Below are 18,817 nucleotides of genomic sequence, written 5' to 3'. Positions count from 1 at the left end.
GGGATTTGCAGAAGTAGAAGAGGAACGGAGTGGAATTGGTAAGATTTAAAGGCAATACATATGACACCCTTTAAATTATCCACCTTTCAAAACCTGGAAATGAGACCAAAATTCCTAAATCTCAGAACTCAGTTCTGCTCAGCAGGAACTGAGTTCTGTCTGCTCCTGCTGGTGTTTTACAGCTATACCTCTACTGGGACATGCAGAAAGATTTCCTGGGTCCCAGGTCCAGTTGTATCTTTGTTTCTTAACTTTTATGTTTTTTCTAAATCTAGTATTAGTCTGATGGTAACTAAGCTGGAATGCTGCACTTTGTTCTTTGGTATCTTACACAATTTTTATCCTTTGCTTTTCTGTTTGCTTACCATTAGTTATATTTTTTCTATTTATGTATTAAATTTTGTTTTGATTCAATGGAAATGTTACCAAATATGAAAAATACTGTCAAAGTCAAGTATGGTTTCCATCCAAAATACTGAGTAATATATATACTTCCATCCATGATTTGACTGAAAAAGTACAGAAAGCAGTAATTTTCTTATCAATGTTACTTATGTAGAAGTTGCTGCCTTTGAAGATTGCAAAAAAGGCCTTTGCAAGTTTTGGGGTATGAAACTCCCTGCTTTAAGGGCATCTTTTACTTTTGGATTGTGTGGCTAAATAACTAATGAAACATTATTTTATTGACATATGACTCTGAACTTTTATTTCCTCAGCTATCATGTACGTAATGGGAGCACTTGGTCCTGCAGCTGGATACTTACTAGGAGGACTTCTTATTGGTTTCTATGTTGATCCTAGGACAACTGTTTATATTGACCAGAGTGATCCCCGATTCATTGGAAACTGGTAAGGGTCAACCATTTTTCAAAACAGTAATACTCTCTGAATTGCTGGTAGGAAAATGAGACAGGTTGGGCAATCACATCCCTTGAGGGCTACTTTAAGTTTGTAGAAGGAGGCCAAGGAAGAGGAGGTTTCTGTTGAGTACTACACAATAGCCTCTGACAGGGAGGGAAACACTTTCTCAGAAGCGCATGGGCAGGTTGGGTGGAAAACCTTCTGGTTTTGGCTGCTCCAGGACTGGCTCTGAGCACTGTAGGTGCTGACTGACAGCATTTGGTACAGGGGTGGCAGGACAGAATAGCTGTGTTGCAGGAGGCCATCAAGGATCGCTGGTGCCCAGGGCCGAGCCCTTCCTGCTGAAAGGTGGGTTAATCCCTTCTTTGGTTTTCCAAAGCAGACAGCACAAAACACTGAGCTCTGCTGCCCGGATGAGAAATGGTAGACTTCATTTACCCTGGTCTAGTAGGAGGAGATAGAATGGGGTCAGAACATGGCCTTTCCAGTCTTGTTTCTCAGGGTGATGGCTCATGTTTAGGCTGCAGATGATGAAAAACGTCACATAATTCTCTAGTTAATAGTAGGCTTCCAATGGTGCTGAGATGTAATGGCCATAATCATTAGCTGGTTTCTTTGGGCGGCTTTTTGGGCCTCCTTGGAAAATACCTCTTTGAGGAAGCAGGTCTTGAGGAGGCTTTAACTGGCTTTTCTCAGATAATTCATAAATCTGCCTTGAAATTTTTGTGCAAGTCTAGAAAAGGCTTAAGTTCATTATTCCAGGAGGAGACCTCTACTTTGTAGGTGTAGGGTGCAGTGTCAGGTCTTGTGCACTGGTTTAGTGTTTATCACTGCACCATCGTAGTCAGACTGTATCCATTTCTATTTGTCCTGCAATGATCTCTCCTGGCAGTTTGATGTGAAAAATTATCTGTTTGGAGTGTTCTTAAAATTTTGAAGATTTAGTCCTGCTTCATTTGTCTTACTTATCCAAGAGCATTGCTGTATAGGACTGTCTAGCCAAATTTTCAGAGAGAGAAAGGCAAACCTGAGTGCTCAGTTAACCTGTGACCTTGAGGTTAATGACTCTGTGCACTCATGTGTATTCACAGAAAAGACTAGTCCTGTGAATGTGCTGCAGTGTCAAAAACTTGCTTTGACTATCCTTGAATAAAAGATTTGAAATCAAAGCAAAATATTATACATTCTTCATAAAATTCTTATGTTTCATGTGTTATTAAGGACATGTCAGAACTGGTAATCAGCATCTGATCAGTACTTTTAAACAGAAATCATGAACAGGCCCATAAATATATTTGTTAATTGAAATCAGTGGGCCTATACGAATGTGGGGTAAGCTTTTGACTTTATCTATAATGCAATCACTGATAAAATTGTCTTATCATGGGGGCATACCTGTGTGGATTTTAGCTTAAACAGCTCTGGTGAAGGTAAAATAACCAAAGCAGGAGAGACACATCAATTTGTTGCTTCTTGGACCATTTGCACCAGGCTCTGTGCCGGCAGCCGATGGACATTCACTACAGCTCCTTTAAAGCTAGCTTGGATATACGTGCAAAGTTGTCATAGCCAAATGCGTAAGAGATTGGACAAAAAAAAGTCTGTCCTTGCTCATGAATAACAAGAGTGAGTGGCAGGGATGGATGCCCAGTACCAGTGGAATGCTGTAACCACAGAGCTCCATGGCAAAAGTGGTGAGAAGTCACCTATTACAACCATTTCTGTGGGCAGGCTTTAAGAACATCTACTGTACCAGACCTTGCAAGCAAAATAGGGAAAAGACCCTTGTTTGTGCATTCAGATTTTATGTCAAATTGATAAATAGATTTTATGTATCTCCAAGGTTTAATGTCACCTGAATGATATCTTGGTGATTTCAACTTTGCGTGGGGATGCCAGCAGAGGTGATGCAAATATGATTGAAGCCAAGGGCAGGAAATAAGCTGTCATAGGATCTCAGAAGGCGAGTCGTATTCTAGCCAGCATAGAAAAGTAGAAGTCATTCAAAGTTTCCTTCTTCCATCATGTTGATTATATCTGTGGAGTCTGGCTTTCCCTGAAGGGTGTTCCTGGTCCTTGTATTACTCTAATTTTTGGCTCTCTCAATTTCTTCTCTCTTTAATTTCTAAAGAGAGAAATACCTTGCTATCTGATCTCTGATAATTTCTTTCACAATCTGTGATGGCCTCTCATAAAAGTTTAGTGGTTTTCATAGCATCTGCGCCTCATTCTCGTTTCTCTTTCTGAAGCTTTAATCTATTAAAACGAAGACTCATGCTGTGAGGATTGGTCCTTTGTCCCTCGCTACTCACTGACTGCCCAGTTGCAGAGAGATCTGGAAGTGTAGACTTTCATTCCAATGAAATCTATTTTCTGGGACCATGACATTTTCTCCTTGCAGGGAAGTGCTGCATAGCCAAGTTTATTTTTATTTATGTAATCTAACAATTTGAAATATAAGAGTAGTCTAGCACTTAATTCAGCTGACACGCTTTTTAAAAGTAAGGTGCAGTTGAGATAAGTTAATGGGCAGTCATATTTGAGTTTGTCAGCCTTGTCTCCTTTAAAGTGAATTAGTGTCTTTGATTCCCATCTTTCCTTTATTATAGCTGTAAGGTTTCTAACTTAACTTATTGCAGGGACCCTGTGAAAAAATTCCATTATTAAGGGAAGTAATGATTACAGACAAAATAGTAAGTACAAGAACTATGATATATGGCAACAAAAATTGCAGTAAAGCCTATTTTTTACTTAAGCTGTTCCATTCTAAGAGGTATATTGCATATATGCAGGACAGGTAACTTGGTTTATCTCTTGTGAAACCTGATAAACAAAGTAAGTGGTTATTTCTCAGGGTTATTTCTGATCTGATTCTTCCTTGAGTTTCACAGAACTCGGGTTTGTGCTCCTGAGTTTTGGACATCTGGGCTTTCTGTAGGTGCTCTGGGCTAAATTACAGGCCAGCTGTTTATGCCAGCCCATCAAATTTTTATTCTTTTTTTTATGCTTTTTATTCAAATGTGGTAACTGTAGGGATATCTGTTAGAAATCATCCATCATGTTGTTGTCTTTGAGAACTGTTAATGTGCTATAGGATCTCATTAGTTGTGGAGTAGCCCTTGGCAGTCTGCCAGGTGCTTTGAATAAAATTTTCTTTTGCTGACACTTTTCTGAGTGTTTGCCTAGTTCTGAATCTGTTTAATACTTGGATCTTCCCATATAGTCTTTCATCGGCATTCCACACAAGAAGTTTAAAGGAATTGCTCCAGCACTGTCTAGTCCTTCCTTAGCTTTAATTGCTTTTATTTGAGGTCCTAGGGCTTGTGCTGATGCCTTTGAGGTATTCTCCTGCATATTTTCTTTGACTTTAGAAGACAGAAAATCAAGGGCTTTGAAATTAATACAGATCCTGTTCTGACCTCTTATTTCCCATTGTAGGTTTTTTTATTATTTTTGATATCACCTTTTGTCTGTTTCCTAGTTCTTTGATATTTCTGCAAGAAAATATGAAGTGTAGATGTTGCTGATAGTTGCATCCAGTGCTGAATTTGTGACATTTCCAGCACTCGGTATGCTGCCATAATGGTCCCTTAGGATTTGAGTTTCATCTCATGCTATATCACAGGCCCTGTCTTCTTTGCTGTTTCCCACTGAGTGGATGGTTTCAGGTTTCTGCCTATTATTACCACAGATTGGTTCTTTGATCAGTACCTTTTCAGCTTCTGCCTTTGAGATCCTGAACAGGATGCTACTACATTTTTATACAGTCGACTGATTTATTCCCAGTCTGATAGTGCTGACTAATCCTCCTAAAAGTCTGGTTTCTAATCCATGTATGTTATCAGCTAAAATGAATGAATAGAGGATTTCCTGTTTACATAATATCAAAACTAGTCAAAACTTTCAGTCACTTAGATTTGCCTCACAAAAGCTTCCCACTTAATCTTTCTAACAAAAAAGGTGTAACACATGGCTGTTTGTTTGGTGTTTGCCTTTGCATAACCATTTACCACACAAACCATTATACATGCATATGAATTTTTCTTCATTTAAAAATGCAATTTGCATTACAATATGAGTTAAAATGGTTTTGTTTCTTGTGCAGGTAATCCTGTCTACTCAATACTTTTAAATCTTTAAAGTTTGAACAAATATATAATTAGTATGTTCCTGTTGTAGCTTCCTTTTTTAAGCGTAAAGGATGTACAAAAAGATTGTTCTGTAAGCTGTGATTTGAAAGCAAAGAGCTTCCATTTTCCATTGTCATGGTTTGATATTGCAGTAACGTGATTAATTTCACTGAAACTTCCAAACACTAGTGTAGGTTGGGGGGGGGAGGGTGGGGTGGGGTGGGTTGACCTTGGCTGGCTGCCCGTTGCCCACCCAACTGCTCTCTCACTCCCTCCTGCCTCAGCTGAACAGCAGGAGAAAATATGACAAAAAGCTTGTGGGTCGAGATAAGGACAGGGAGAACTCACTAATTACCATCATGGGCAAAACAGACTTGACTTAGGGAAATTAATTTGATTTATTGTCAATTAATAAGAGTAGGATAGTAAGTATTAAAAACAAAATGACAAACACTTTCCGCCCACCCCTCCCTTCTTCCAAGGCTCAACTTCACTCCCGACTGTTCTACCTCCTCCTCCCAAGTAGTGCAGGGGGACGGGGAATGGGAGTTCTGGTCAGTTCAATACACTTTGTCTCTGCCGCTCCTTCCTCCTCACACTGTTCCCCTGCTTCAGCGTGGGGTGTCTCCCATGGGAGACAGTCTTTCATTAACTGCTCCAGCATGGGTCCTTTCCACAGGGCGCAGTCCTTCAGGAACAGACTGCTCCAGTGTGGGTCCCCCATGCGTCACAGGTCCTGCCAGAAAGCCTGCTCCTGTGTGGGCTCCTCTCCACAGGCTGCAGTTCCTGCCAGGAGCCTGCTCCACTGTGGGTTCACAACAGGCTGCAGGTGGATATCTGCTTTACCGTGGTCATCCATGGGCTGCAGTGGAACAACCTGCATTACATGGTCTTGTCCTGCGCCTGCAGGGGACTTCCTGCTGCAGCGCCTGGAGCTCCTCCTCCTCCTCCTTCTTCTCTTATCTTGGTGTCTGCAGGGCTGTTTATCTCACATTTTCTCACTCCCCTCACACAGCTGCTGTGCAGTGTTTTTTACCCTTTCTTAAATAAGTTACCACAGAGGTGCCACCAGCATCACTGATGGACAGTAGTGGGTCTGGTTTGGAGCTGTCTGGAGCTGGCTCTGTCCGACATGGAGGCAGCTCATGGTATCATCTCACAGAAGCACCCCTGCAGCCCCCACCCCCCTACCAAAACCTTGCTGCGTAAACCCAGTACAATTACATTAGTATATAGTGAGAATTGTACTTTCAGTACATGGGAAGAAGTCTTTGGATGAATTCTGAGGTCATCCTTCTTTATGGGAGCATCAGTGCGAGTTTATCCATGTTTCCCTGTAGTCTTTCACTGCGAGATGAACTTAAAGGAGAAATTCTGTTATGTGATACTTTACTATCAGCCTTCTGACTGCAGAAGGTTAACTCTACAATACTTTCTAAGTAAGGCCCTTTTGCCCTTGTATGGTGCTGTGGTAAAGTTCTTTAAGTTTCTTGGCCTCAGGGAGGATAACTGTATGCCTGCAGTCTGAAGGGCACTTTTCTGTCATCCCATACATTGCCCTCTGTGTGGATATGTCCCAAGTCATTCCGTGTGAGCCAAGGGATCATTGCAGGGTTGTTTATATCCCATTCATATAAGACACAGGGAGAGAAGAGAAAATTCTCTGTGAAGGGATATTTCAGATTGTGGTCACAGAACAGAACTGGAAAGTTTTAGACATAAACCCTGGCATGAACTGCAACACATCAGTTGTTTACAATCAGGCTTTGGGAGGTCTTCTTTGGGAGGGGAGAGAATTGGACAGTCAGGACAGTGAGAGGTAGGCACTGGAAAACAGAGCAGATTTAGCCCTGATGTATCCATTTGGACATTTTATCTTCTTGTGCTATGGATAACTTTTTTCATGTTCTCCAGAAGAATACTGTATTGCTTTACTGGGAGTTATCCAAGAAAGGCAAAGAAAAAGTTAGTATCTACTTCTTAGCACTCGGTACTGAATAATTATCAAAAGTGAAAATTTATGTGAACTCAAAGGTGGCACTATTTCATAATATTTGATGGGTTCTGGATAAATGACTTTATCAGTATACAAGCCAACAGAAACATTTTCTAATTAATTGTATTAGTGCAGTGAAGGCTCTCCCCCACTCCAGTCCTTTACTCTTAATGTCAGTGTTCCATATTTTGCAAAATATATGTCCAGCCAGTACAGCCTGTAATAATCACTTCGGTTTTTTTATTTCATGTAATGCATTTACTTTCATTTCTGTTCCTGTCTCCTGGCATTAGGTGGAGTGGATTTCTCCTTTGTGCCATTGCAATGCTCCTTGTGATATTTCCCATGTTTACCTTTCCAAAAAAGCTCCCTCCTCGACATAAAAAAAAGAAAAAGAAAAAGAAGATGAACTCTGATGATGTTTCAAGTGATGATGAAGTGATGAAAGAGAAAACAAATAGCAAAATGCAAGCAGACAGTGCAGTTCCTGCCTCTATGGGATTTGGAAAGAATGTTAAAGGTGAAGTTTGTTTTTAATTTTTAAATGCTTTAGATTTTGTATACAGGGTCATCTAGGATCATATGAGTGTAATTGAAGGCAGAGTTTTGACATCCTGTATTTAATATTACATTCTGCTATTGAGATTTAATAGATGGTTGTCCTTACAAAATGCAGTGATGAGTGTAAGACATCCATTTACTTAAATTATTGAAGTGTTTAATGTGCACCTGTAAAAAACAGGTAGCCTGTTTCCTATAGTTATAGGACCTCTATTACCAGATATATTTGTATACCTTACAGTTTATAACTGTCATACTTGGTTTAAGCTGTCCTTCGTAGAATAAAGTACTGTTCTAAAATATAAATGAAACAAGTAAAAAGAATTCTAGTATGTTAGTTCAATTGCATTCATGCATTTGGGTAAGTTAATTGAGAAAGCTTAGTTGTTTCATATGCCTTTCCTGACTATTTTGTACTGCAAGCTATTTATCTTCAGAAGACTAGGACAAATGAAACCTGTGCTAATTTTGAAACTAAAAGATCGAAAGATTGACAAGGAGTAGAGATTTTTATTTTCTCTAGAAAGTAAATTGTTAATGTGAAATTTTACAGTAAGTAGTAATCATTGATAAAATGCTGTGGGAAGAAGGGCAGCGTTGTTAAAAAATAATTTATGTGCAGCATATACATTTGGAGTTGACAATATAGGCTTAACAGTGTCATAATATTGAATAGTATAGGACAAGAATGAATGTGTCTTAATGCTGTCGTGTCCTCCTTGGATTTCATGATATGAATGCTGGTTGTTCCATTTTGTGATAGCCTAATGAATGCAATGGGACTAGAAGCCATGAAATGTCATTTGTACCGTTAGAGGTAATTTGAACTCAAAACTTTAAGTGTTTGTTTGTTGACATGAACATTAGTGTTACTTTTTCATTGGATATCAGTCCAGGATATAATGATTGGCAGATTTTTTAATGACACGTTTATGATCACTCTTTATATTGAGTAGGCAAGGCTTAGCAAAACCAGTCTAATTCTAAGTAGTGTTTGCCCACATATGCGTATTGATTAGCTCTACATTGCATTTACACCTGTACTCTGAGTACCTAAAGTTACTGTTAATTTCTGTGGAAATAAAGAAAAAACAGGAGACCAGAATTTGCTTATGGTGATTTTATTAGCTTACAAATCAGCATCTTAATCAAGGCACAGAACAAGCAAGGTAAACCTGCACCATCAGATCTTTCAGAACCATGTTCTCCCTTTGTTTGCAAAGTCGATAAAAAAGCGGTGGAGAAGCAAGAAAAGTATGTTAGCTTCCTTCTTTGAAGACTCTATTCCCCATATTTGTGGGTCCCCATACATGTTTTCTCCTAAATCCATAAAGCTAGGTGTGGGGTTTTTTTGGCTTTCAAACCTACTGGCGTTTGATTAGTAAAAGTAGTTCAGGGCTATTTCTGTCAATGTTTTCTCACTAACTTAGGGAAGTGGAAAAGGGGAGTTCAGTCTTTGCTGGTCTCCTTCCTAATCATTGCGGGCAGTGCCACAGCAGAGGGACTGCTTCATCCTGTAGGTGTGCCTGGAGAAGATAGAGGTGTTCAGACAAATTCTGCATTTGGATGAGTTTGCTGATACTGGTTCTCTGTTTCTGTACATGATTTCACCTTCCAGGTCATGTTGTGTCACTACAGGCACAGCAGATACACAGAAAACAAGTATTCTCTTAGGAGATTGTTTCCTAGTACTTTTTTTCACAGAAATGAAAACTTCTGTATATGTCATTTTAACATGTGTTTCTTTGATATGTATCTGCCTAAATGTGTACCATACCTTCTACAAAATCTTATATTAATATATTAATGGAGCTACCAAATTAGAGCTTTTCATATACAAAACTTTTCATTTTCTCTAGAGGAGAAACTTCACCACATGGAACAGTGAAAAGCAGCATTGTATTCCACATGTCAGAAGGATACCAAGCAAGTCAAGATAACGCAGAGAAAAGTATTTTGCTCTAAGCTGATAATAGCTTTCCCATTAGGTGTCATTTACCCTAGCAAAGAGGGCCTGCAGCAGGAATGCACTATCATTTAATTATTTTTCAAGTTTAAGTGGGCTTTATGGAATGAGATCATGCCTCAAGCTTCTCAGTTGAGGTAATTTTGTTTATAATGGGAAGGAAAAAAGGATTGCATGTGTCTAAGTCATTTAGCATTGCTTCTTCTGAGAGGCAATGTACATTTTATACTTCCCATTGAATTTCAGGACTTCATCTTTTTATAGCACCATGGGCAGAAACTCCACTTAGGCAGTAGCCATGAGACTGATGATTTAGTAGGTCACGTCTTCTGTTCTGTACTAATAAATATCAGTGATTTCGTAGTCTACCATGCCAGAGGTCATGCCTTTAAATCTTAAAATCCATGCTGCTTTGGTAAAGAAAGTCTCAGAAAGAAACTGTTTATTTTGATGTTCTGATAAGATGTTGTCTTACCTGGGAAGCCCGGCAAAATGATTCTTGTCCTGCTGTAACTTGTCCTAATTTCATGTAAGTTAGTTCTCTAGATGAATGAAAAGGAATCAAGAAGGCATGATGGGAGAGGGCCGGGTCTTTTTTCCTGCAATGGCTGACAGTAGAGGCTGAAGAAATAAACCAAAACTGGCTCCATCTGCAAGCAGCCTTCAACTTCAGTGACCTGAGCTTTATTTTGGCCCATGAAAGAGCTGAGAACAGATAAAAATACAGATATCTCTTTGCTTTTTCTCATGTTACAAGATGCAAGGGCTTGGAATTCAGTCTTTTCTTATTCTTATTCTAAAAAGTATGAGAGGGAAAATGCTTCTGAGGCAGGTATCAAAAGTATTAAATAAAACATTAAATAGGTCACAGGAGGAAGAAAATTTGATATAGTTTATTGGGAGAAACAGAGGTAGTGTAGATAACATGAGCTAGAGGAGATTTATAATGAAGAAGCCACGGTTCAATCCCATACATGCAGATAAACCATGAACCTGAGCAGACAAAACCACTGTTTTAATTTATTACATTGGTACCCTTAGGGTTTTGTACTATGGAAATTGTATCTGGAGTCCCTCTTTACCACTATAATGAAACTGTGCAATTGAATAAAGGGGAAGTGTAAAGAAAGCAAATTTATATAATACCTAAAATGTACTGATCTAATATGAAGGGTGTTCATTCATTAGATGTATTTTGTAGTCTTTGGGGTTTTTTTTAATGTTTTGAGTTTTGTCCCTGTGCACAGCCCTTTCTTAAATGTGGAATATTCCTGTCTGCCTTTTCATGTCTATCAGCTGTCGAATGCCCTTCCCAGTCAGTTCCTGCCAGGGATGGAAACAGGATAATAATGCCTGTCAGGGCATCAGCAAAGGTAAAAGAAACTCCTGAGGGGCTTGTGATTGTAGCGTAAGCCCACTGCAGTGCTTGCCTAAGGATCTGGATTGGAGTTTCTGCAGTACCCAATGATTAGTTGGCAGAGGTCAGAAGAGGAGGTGGAGACAGTGGTCTGTGTGTGGGGGCGCCTGGTGAGCACTGTAAATGTCAGAGTTCAGCAGACTGTGGGCTGGAGATCCTTCTGTGCCACTGACCTTGAGCGAGTCGCTCCCCCCTCACCCTTTCTTAGGCCATCTTGAAGAGCTCAAAATAGAAGAGGTTGGCATGGCCCCGTGCAGTGATGAGTAGTGTTAGCTGGAGCCTCGAGGAGCTGCTCTAAATCAAATTAACAAAAGTAATAATCAGATCAAACTCACTCTGAACCTCCCTACTCTTGGTGGGATATTAGGGGCTGTTGAACAATCTGGCCGCCACCCAGGTACTTAAGGCATGTCCTCAAAATGCTTGAGGAATCGAGCTGAATGAGGTTGTTTAAATGGTATGTGAGTAGATAATGAAATGAAATACATGGCAAAATATTATTCTAGAATTTAGTGATTAGCTTCATGCAAGATATATTTGAAGTAGTTGTGTTTGACTGAAAATGCTCGTTTCCATTCTGATAAACAAATCAGAAATTCTCAAATCATGGCTCTGCTTTGTACTGCATGAGAGCAGAAGCTGCCCCTGAGACCTCAGTGTGGAGACAGTGTCCTTCAAAGCTGCAGACTTGGATAGAGCTGTCCAGGCTTGGAGCACCAGCAGAGAGGAGGTCCTTCAGCTAATATCTGTGTCACTCCTACCAGCTGATGGAATAAAAGAGGACAGTGCTGTAGACTGGGATGGTTTATTCCCCTAGTTCGCCTTAGGCTAGATGCACAGCAACAGGGATAAGAGAAAATATATTAAATGATGAAAAAGGAGGTGAAGTCAGAATTATTTGGGTTTTTATTGAAATTGTTTCTAGAGCTTTAAGAGTTTTACTTAGAGCAGTATTTACAAATATTTGTATTGCTTGCAGATTTTTCTTATGCTTTTCCCTTACCATGAATCAAGGACTGGTCCAGCATACCAGTGAAAGGAAACAAATACTCACTGGGGAAAAAATATTGTCAAAGACCATGAAGGGAAGAAAATTGCCAGTAGACTGGCAAACCAGTCCAGCAAGGCAGATTTCAATTTACTCTTAGTTACATATTAGGTTATTAAAAAATAAAAAAAAGAAAGATGCCAAGAAAAGAAGTTTTAAGAATGTAATCAATAGAGATGTATTTGTTCAATGACAGAATAGGGGAAACTGCAAGTTCTCATTGGTTTTTTTCCGATGCTCACTTGCAAAAGCAAGAGATGTTTTTGAAGACATCCCAAAATTCAGAACCTGACAGGTTTAACAATGACCTTGAAATCAAAGCCTAGGCCTGTGGCTAGTCACACAAAAATAATATGACATTGAAATGTTTTAAATGCATGATTGATTATGTACTACAAAGGATCCTTAAAGTTTTTAGCATTCTTGCTTTTTACTAGAATTTCTGTGGTTGAAAGATATGAGATACTTATAGTGCCTTTTTATTACAGGTTTTCAAATTTAGAAGTGTAATAGAGAGTCTGTCACACAGGATTTGACTATTATCATAGGAGGAAATCAGGGAAGACCTAATTCTGAATAGGTATTTTTATTTGCAAATTTCTTACTATATAGCAACTTTTCCTTGTATGTCAGACAGTTGCTCTTTATAAATCACAAAGAACTTCAACACTCAACTGCTTCAGGCGGTATGTATTAGTGCAGCATGCAGGAATAATCTGGTTTATTTCATGCCAAAAATTACAGAAATCAGCAGAGCAGTTCCCTGAAGAATCCTTCACATGGGTGTAAGAGAACTTGTGCTTATCCCAAGACGCTGAGTTTTATCTGTTTATCAGTAGAAATCCAATTTCAGAATACTAATTAGTGTTGAAATTAATAATGACCTTTAGACTGAGTGCTCAGATGAGATGCAAGTAGGAGTCAACAGAAAGTACAGCTCTATATATGAACATCAGAGCAAAATGTTCATTAGCTCTGCAGTTCTTTACCTAATTAGTTCTTCACTTAATTAGTTCTTCAGTATCTTTAGATCAAAAATTCTGAATCAGTCATTTTCCTGAAGCTCAGTTTTACCAGGTTTTATGATATTTGGACCAGGCCCTTTAAAATAATGCAAAGATCTTGGACTCGACTCTTGGCCAAGTACTTCCAGTTCGTTTCTACAAAGAGCACTTAGTTCATCAACCTGACAAAATGATATTTCTCTCTGTGATGTCCAGTCTTCTGAAAATTACTATCTTATTATTTTCCTCCACATGTTTTCAGCACAGGTGAGCAGCTGTCACCAGATAGCTGTTTCCAGCAGGACTGAACCTGGCACCCCCTCTTTCTGTTTCCGAGCTCCTTTTCCACAGCTGCAGCAGCACAGTCCTAACCTCTTGGTTCTTTGCAGGGGGAGAAACACTCAATCCTGCACCTTGTCCCCAGGAAAATCCTGCTACAGCTGCCTGGCTGCAGCCTTATGGCAGCCGTTTTCTTAAACTGCATATGATGCAAAAGCTGGGTTCAAGAATCTTGGCTCTTGCCCTTTGGTTTCTCTTTGCATCTTAATCCTCCGTCAGTGAACCCAACACAAGCCAACCCAAAAGTAGACACAAAGCTAAAGCTGATGAGGTTTGAGGGCTGACATCTGATTGTATTGTAGATCTTTCATTTTTTCTCTCTTTCATTTCTTTTTGAACGAGATAAATTTTGATCAGCTGTATATTAAACATGCAGTATATTTGCCAATAAATACTGATGCTATTTCATCTTTGTACTTGCCTCTGTAATGTAGTTTCTGAAGGTGTACAGTTGCATTACAGTTTCCATATATTCATGTTGATATTATATTGTCTCATACTCCTGTTATCTTCTTTCTTTCTGTTCTTCTATTGCAAACAGTGCCACATCATTTTTTTAAAAAAAACTGTAGGTGGTAGAAAACATTAAGATTCAAATATATGAGTGCTTCTTAATATGATTAATTTATTACTTATTTCCACCAAATTTTGTACTTAACATTTAATATGTTTCTTCATAGAGGCAGCAAGAAAGCATTTGACTACATTAAAATTATAAACCCTGTACTCATAATGAATTCAGTATAAATTTTGATGACTGCCATAAGCTAAGAGTGGATGCAGTCAGAAACTTAGGTGCTAATTTGCAGCCTGACAAGTTTTAACATGACAAGAGTCTAAATTCTGTTTGCTTTTATACAGATAACCTACTGGAGTCAGCGGAGAAAGTGAGACAGATTTTTGACTTGACAGCCTTTAACATCAATAAAATTCTCACCCAGGAGTTCTTACTCAACATGTTGTGCTCTTGTCATTGAATTCGATGGGCTTTGATTCAAGCAGTGTTCAATTTCTGTATGAAGTGAAAAGCAAATGAAAAAGCCCAGACCATAGTAGGTTAGATATAATACTTGAACAGAAGATCTGATCTCAGTAGAAGCCTCAAGGAAAAAAAACACGTTTAAAATCATGCCATCTAATCTGAAAAAATTAAGTCTTGAATAGAGTTATTATCATCTTGTGATGATAATTTGATGTCACTACAGGTCTGAATTAAAAGTATTTAAGTGTTTCTTTTAACTACAGTGCTGAATTTCATGGGCTTTTGATGTTTGATTTGAGGATAATTGCAACATCTATGAATGCTTTTTCAATTTAAGTTAATGATGTGTTCTCATTTTTAACTGATTGTTTTATCCCTTCTGAGAATATTAAATGAGTTGTATCTAAGATATATTGAGATTCATTGATATCATTGACATAATTTTTTCAGTATGCTTTGCATCTATTGTAAATAGTTTAAAATCGTGTAGAAAAATGTTTAATTAAAAATCTTTTGGTTTGCTTTCCAAATTATAGTATTATCGCAGCTTTCTAAGCGTGGTCCTTGAAGCAGAGAGTTACAGGGGGAGCATGTGATCTGTTTTCCTCCTGTGGGGTGCAAAACTCTACTGTTGGTTCAGCAGTGTGATATGTGTTATCTCATGGAAAATTTCAAAATAAGACATCAGAATAATTCCAAAATCACTACATTTTATAGCTGTTTTTCTTTCCTTTATAGAGTTACTATGTAGAGCCTGTTTCTTCAGATGGTTTTGTTAAAACAGACCTCAGTTGTGTTTGTGAAAAGTGGGACTGCAGCCCCAGGGCAATGCAGTGAGATAGGGTAAGAGCAGACAGCAAAGACTGCAATACCAAAAATGCACTCTCCCTTCCGCTTAGCAAATGTAGCCAGATGCTAGCAAGCCATTATTGCCAGTCCATCTCAAAGAAAATCAATTTGTTTTGTTTCAGTTTGCTTTTGTTTCTCGCTTATTATTTGTAACATTCGTTTGTCATTTTTGTCATTTTATAGAGCTTCCAAGAGCAGCTGTCAGGATCTTAAGCAACATGACATTCCTTTTTGTGAGTTTGTCATACACAGCTGAGAGTGCCATTGTCACAGCTTTTATTACCTTCATTCCCAAGTTCATCGAGTCACAGTTTGGCATCCCAGCTTCCAATGCCAGCATCTACACTGGTAAGTGTAGCGTAGTGTAACCTTGCAAGGGTTGGTGTTCTTTAATGAAATGAATCAGTGTAGGAATAAACCAAAAACGTGCTTGTTAGAACAGGTGGTTGGATCCAGTTTTGTGCATTTGGTTAGATATTCAGGCTGTTTTTTGATGTTTGCTCTATGTGTTTAGTAAAATATGAACCCATTTATACTGTTAAAGGCCTGGGGTTTTTTACATAAGCTTAGACAGACTTTTTCTGATATGTTAATGGTCTTCAAGGGGGAAAAAAGCAACAAAACCAAGTTAGAAAACCTATAGGCATTACTGTAATTCGTGCACCTTAAAAGGTCTTTTAAAGTTGTTCTTATTTTCTGTGAATTTTGCTTCCTCTTTGATCTTTAAAATATCCTCATCGTTCTTTTTTCCCCAGTGACGGGTTGTTTTTCTGTCCCATCCTTCAGTTGTCTCCCCTTCAGGCTGGTGGTTTTCTCCTTATTTACTTATTAACACTGAGTGCACAACAAGTCTGGTCAGGAGAGCTCCCCAAATCCTCCCTCACCTGTCTGAGACCCCTTTTTTGCATGTATATCACTTCCCCTGCTGCCGCACCATCGTACAGCCAAGTCCAACTTCTAACAGAACTATAAACCACAAAATTTTAAGCTTCTTACAGCTCTGCAGGAGAGAAAGATGAGAACTTCCATAGGGAAAGGGGCCAAAATGTTGTGCAGAATTGGGGCCCATGTCACGCAGATCATCTCCCTTCTCTCCTAGCTGCATCAAAGACACTTGTCTTTATAAGCATCTTTTTGACTTCTCCATAGTGCTTCCCATGTAGAATAGCTGCAAATTTCTGGGCAGGTTATCTCTTTTCTCCCCCATACTACCAGATATTGCACCTGGGAAGGAGTGATGGAGTGGGGTGTGAGTTGTGGGAACAGGGGTGAAGTATGGAGTGAAGCTGCTCAGGGGCGTCAGTCAAGGAAATGATAAAAAGCAGAAGAAAGAGAGAAGATGCAGAGACCTCACATGGGAATCATTTGTCACCTGCAGTGGCTGGAAGAAACACAAGGAGTCTTTCTAGAGTGCGGAGGGGAAACTTCAGACAAGCACCCTGTGGTGACTTCTAGTTGAGAGCTTGCTGGGATGAGATTTTCTTCAGGGCATGAAATCCCTGTGTTCTGTGTACAAGGAGGAAATATTGATTGATGGGACCGTGATTCTGTCTGAAGCTTAGGATAGCTACACATTCATAGGAGTTTTACTGTGATAAGTCTTGATGGGATTGCCACTCCATAACTTGCTTCGTTCTTAGGATAAACCAGAAACATTCTTGCCAGACAAAATATTCAACAGCCAGTACATTAAAAAAGGAAAAAATTATGTGACCCTGTTCAGAGTGTGAAGCTATTAATAACTGTTGTTTTCATGTTATAAAGTACATGATAAAGACTGTTACAATGAACCAGAAGAAGATGAGGAAATATCTCAGGCTATGAGCACTGCTTCCAGAACCCCAACTCCTAAACTTAGTATTAAAGTCAACAATTATTACCTATTTTATAAATTCTTTTTGTAGGAAAAATGGGAAAAGGAAACTTTGAGATTCTGTACTAGATTGCTACTGGCTAATCTAGTAAAAGACATGTCCAGTTTACAAAATTCTGGTTAGCAAAAGGAGGACTTACATGTTATTTATATTATTACAGCTATACTTCATATGTATATATTGCCAGCTGAGTACATGTGCTTGCTGAATCTGTTCATGTGGCTGATGTAAAGTTTTTATTGGTCATTTTCCGTCTCAATTCATAAGCAGCAATTCTTTAATTTCTTTCTGTTTTTAAACAAACCTGGCATTAATCATCAGCAAAAACGCCATGTGCCAAACTTCATGTATTGAACATGTGCAGCTTGTGCTGCAGTCTTGTCTTGCTTGAAGTTTTGTTTTCCACATGCAGAGCAGGTGGCATTTGGCCTCCAGGCTATATAAGTCCAAAAAAAAAAGAAAGAACTTTGACTTTAGGATACAGGTAGATCTTAGACAAGTCCAGGTAAAAATTTCAGGTGCTTTGCTAGCAGATCTACTTGTGAAAAAGAGAGTAACAATTCAAATAATTTGTAATTGGAAGAACTGCACACTGTATATTATAAAGCACTGTTTGGGTAACTTCTTCTAAAATGGTTACAGAAACATTGGATCTACCTTTAGTTTTAGAAAAGGTATAACATGTATCCCAGACAGAATTGGTTTGAAAATCTCCATGGTAGTATTCCCTTTGGAAGTGTAGCCTGCTTAGCAGATACTGCAGTTTTCTGTTCCCAAACTATTAGTAGCTGTTAAGATCATCTTTTGCTGCTGTGGAAAGCCTCAAGTGCTGCAGAATCCTGACAACAGCAAAAAGGACAAAGCTTGGAAATTGCTGACTGGAAGCCAATATTGCCTCAGAGGACTTTACCCTGGAGTGTATTTAACACACACACAATTCCTGTAAGCCAAACTGTCATTATAAAATGAAGGAGAGTGCAGTGCAACAGCTTAGTATCAGATCTTAAGCTTTACTCCTCTAAATGCCTTTGAAAAATAAGAATGCATGTCCTGATTAGATGTACATGCTTTTCTTTGCCCTGGAAGCTTATATGGAAGTGCACTGTAGTAGCTGTGTTTCTTTGGCAGTACATCACTTCTGATTTCATGTCCCCTGTGGAAGGAGAGGGGCATAAGGATGGAGAGTTTGTGCTTAGGGGAAAAGAACCTGTCAGGCTTCCTAACATGTTGAAGGGAATGAGTGCTTCTCTCTTGTGCCTTCACCAAAAACAGTGAAATCTGCTCCTGCCCTTCCAGTTTCTCCCAGAGAGAGTTTTTCCATCCCCAGCTCCAATTTGCATGGAGGAATTTGTCTTTATATTTCTTCTGTGTAGGCTTTCCTTTGCCTTTCCATCCTCCTCATTGAGAGCAAGCCTTGGCAGGCAATTTGCTCATGTTCTTCTCCTCATTTTTAATGTTCTGATCTTCATGGTGTGGCAGAGGATGGATGAAAACAGCAACACAGTATAACTTGCTAATGGAAGAACCACTAACCTGATGCCCAGCAAAATGTTCACACGCTTAGTTTTGACAAGGTACCAGACAGAGACACACAGAGTCTTAGTTCTAGTGAAAGACTTTTCCAGTATCCATGCCTTCAAGAGAATAAGAAAGAAGAGGTAAATTCAGGTCCAAAAGAGGTTAAGAACTTGAAGTTAAGCTATATGGTGAAAGGAAGAATAATAAAATACTGAGGTTAATTTATTGACAGTAAGCCCTTACCTTGGGCTATATCCTTAGTTCATATAGCC

At 39.0% G+C, this 18,817-nt stretch overlaps 1 protein-coding gene across 1 annotated transcript in view; it reads left to right on the top strand.

Annotated features, from left to right (window-relative positions):
* SLCO5A1 (solute carrier organic anion transporter family member 5A1) overlaps positions 1–18,817 on the top strand; it is an 80,921-nt gene that overhangs the window by 30,686 nt on the left and 31,418 nt on the right. Inside the window, exons 2-4 of the mRNA XM_074882674.1 lie at positions 717–849; positions 7,281–7,507; positions 15,337–15,501. Coding sequence (XP_074738775.1) covers positions 717–849; positions 7,281–7,507; positions 15,337–15,501 — 525 coding nt within the window. The remainder of the gene's footprint in view (positions 1–716; positions 850–7,280; positions 7,508–15,336; positions 15,502–18,817) is intronic.

This window comes from Strix uralensis, chromosome 1 (genome assembly GCF_047716275.1).
Source record: "Strix uralensis isolate ZFMK-TIS-50842 chromosome 1, bStrUra1, whole genome shotgun sequence".
Classification (NCBI taxonomy): Eukaryota; Metazoa; Chordata; class Aves; order Strigiformes; family Strigidae; genus Strix; species Strix uralensis.
Note: the sequence above shows the minus strand (reverse complement) of the source record. Positions and strands in the feature narration are given on the sequence as shown.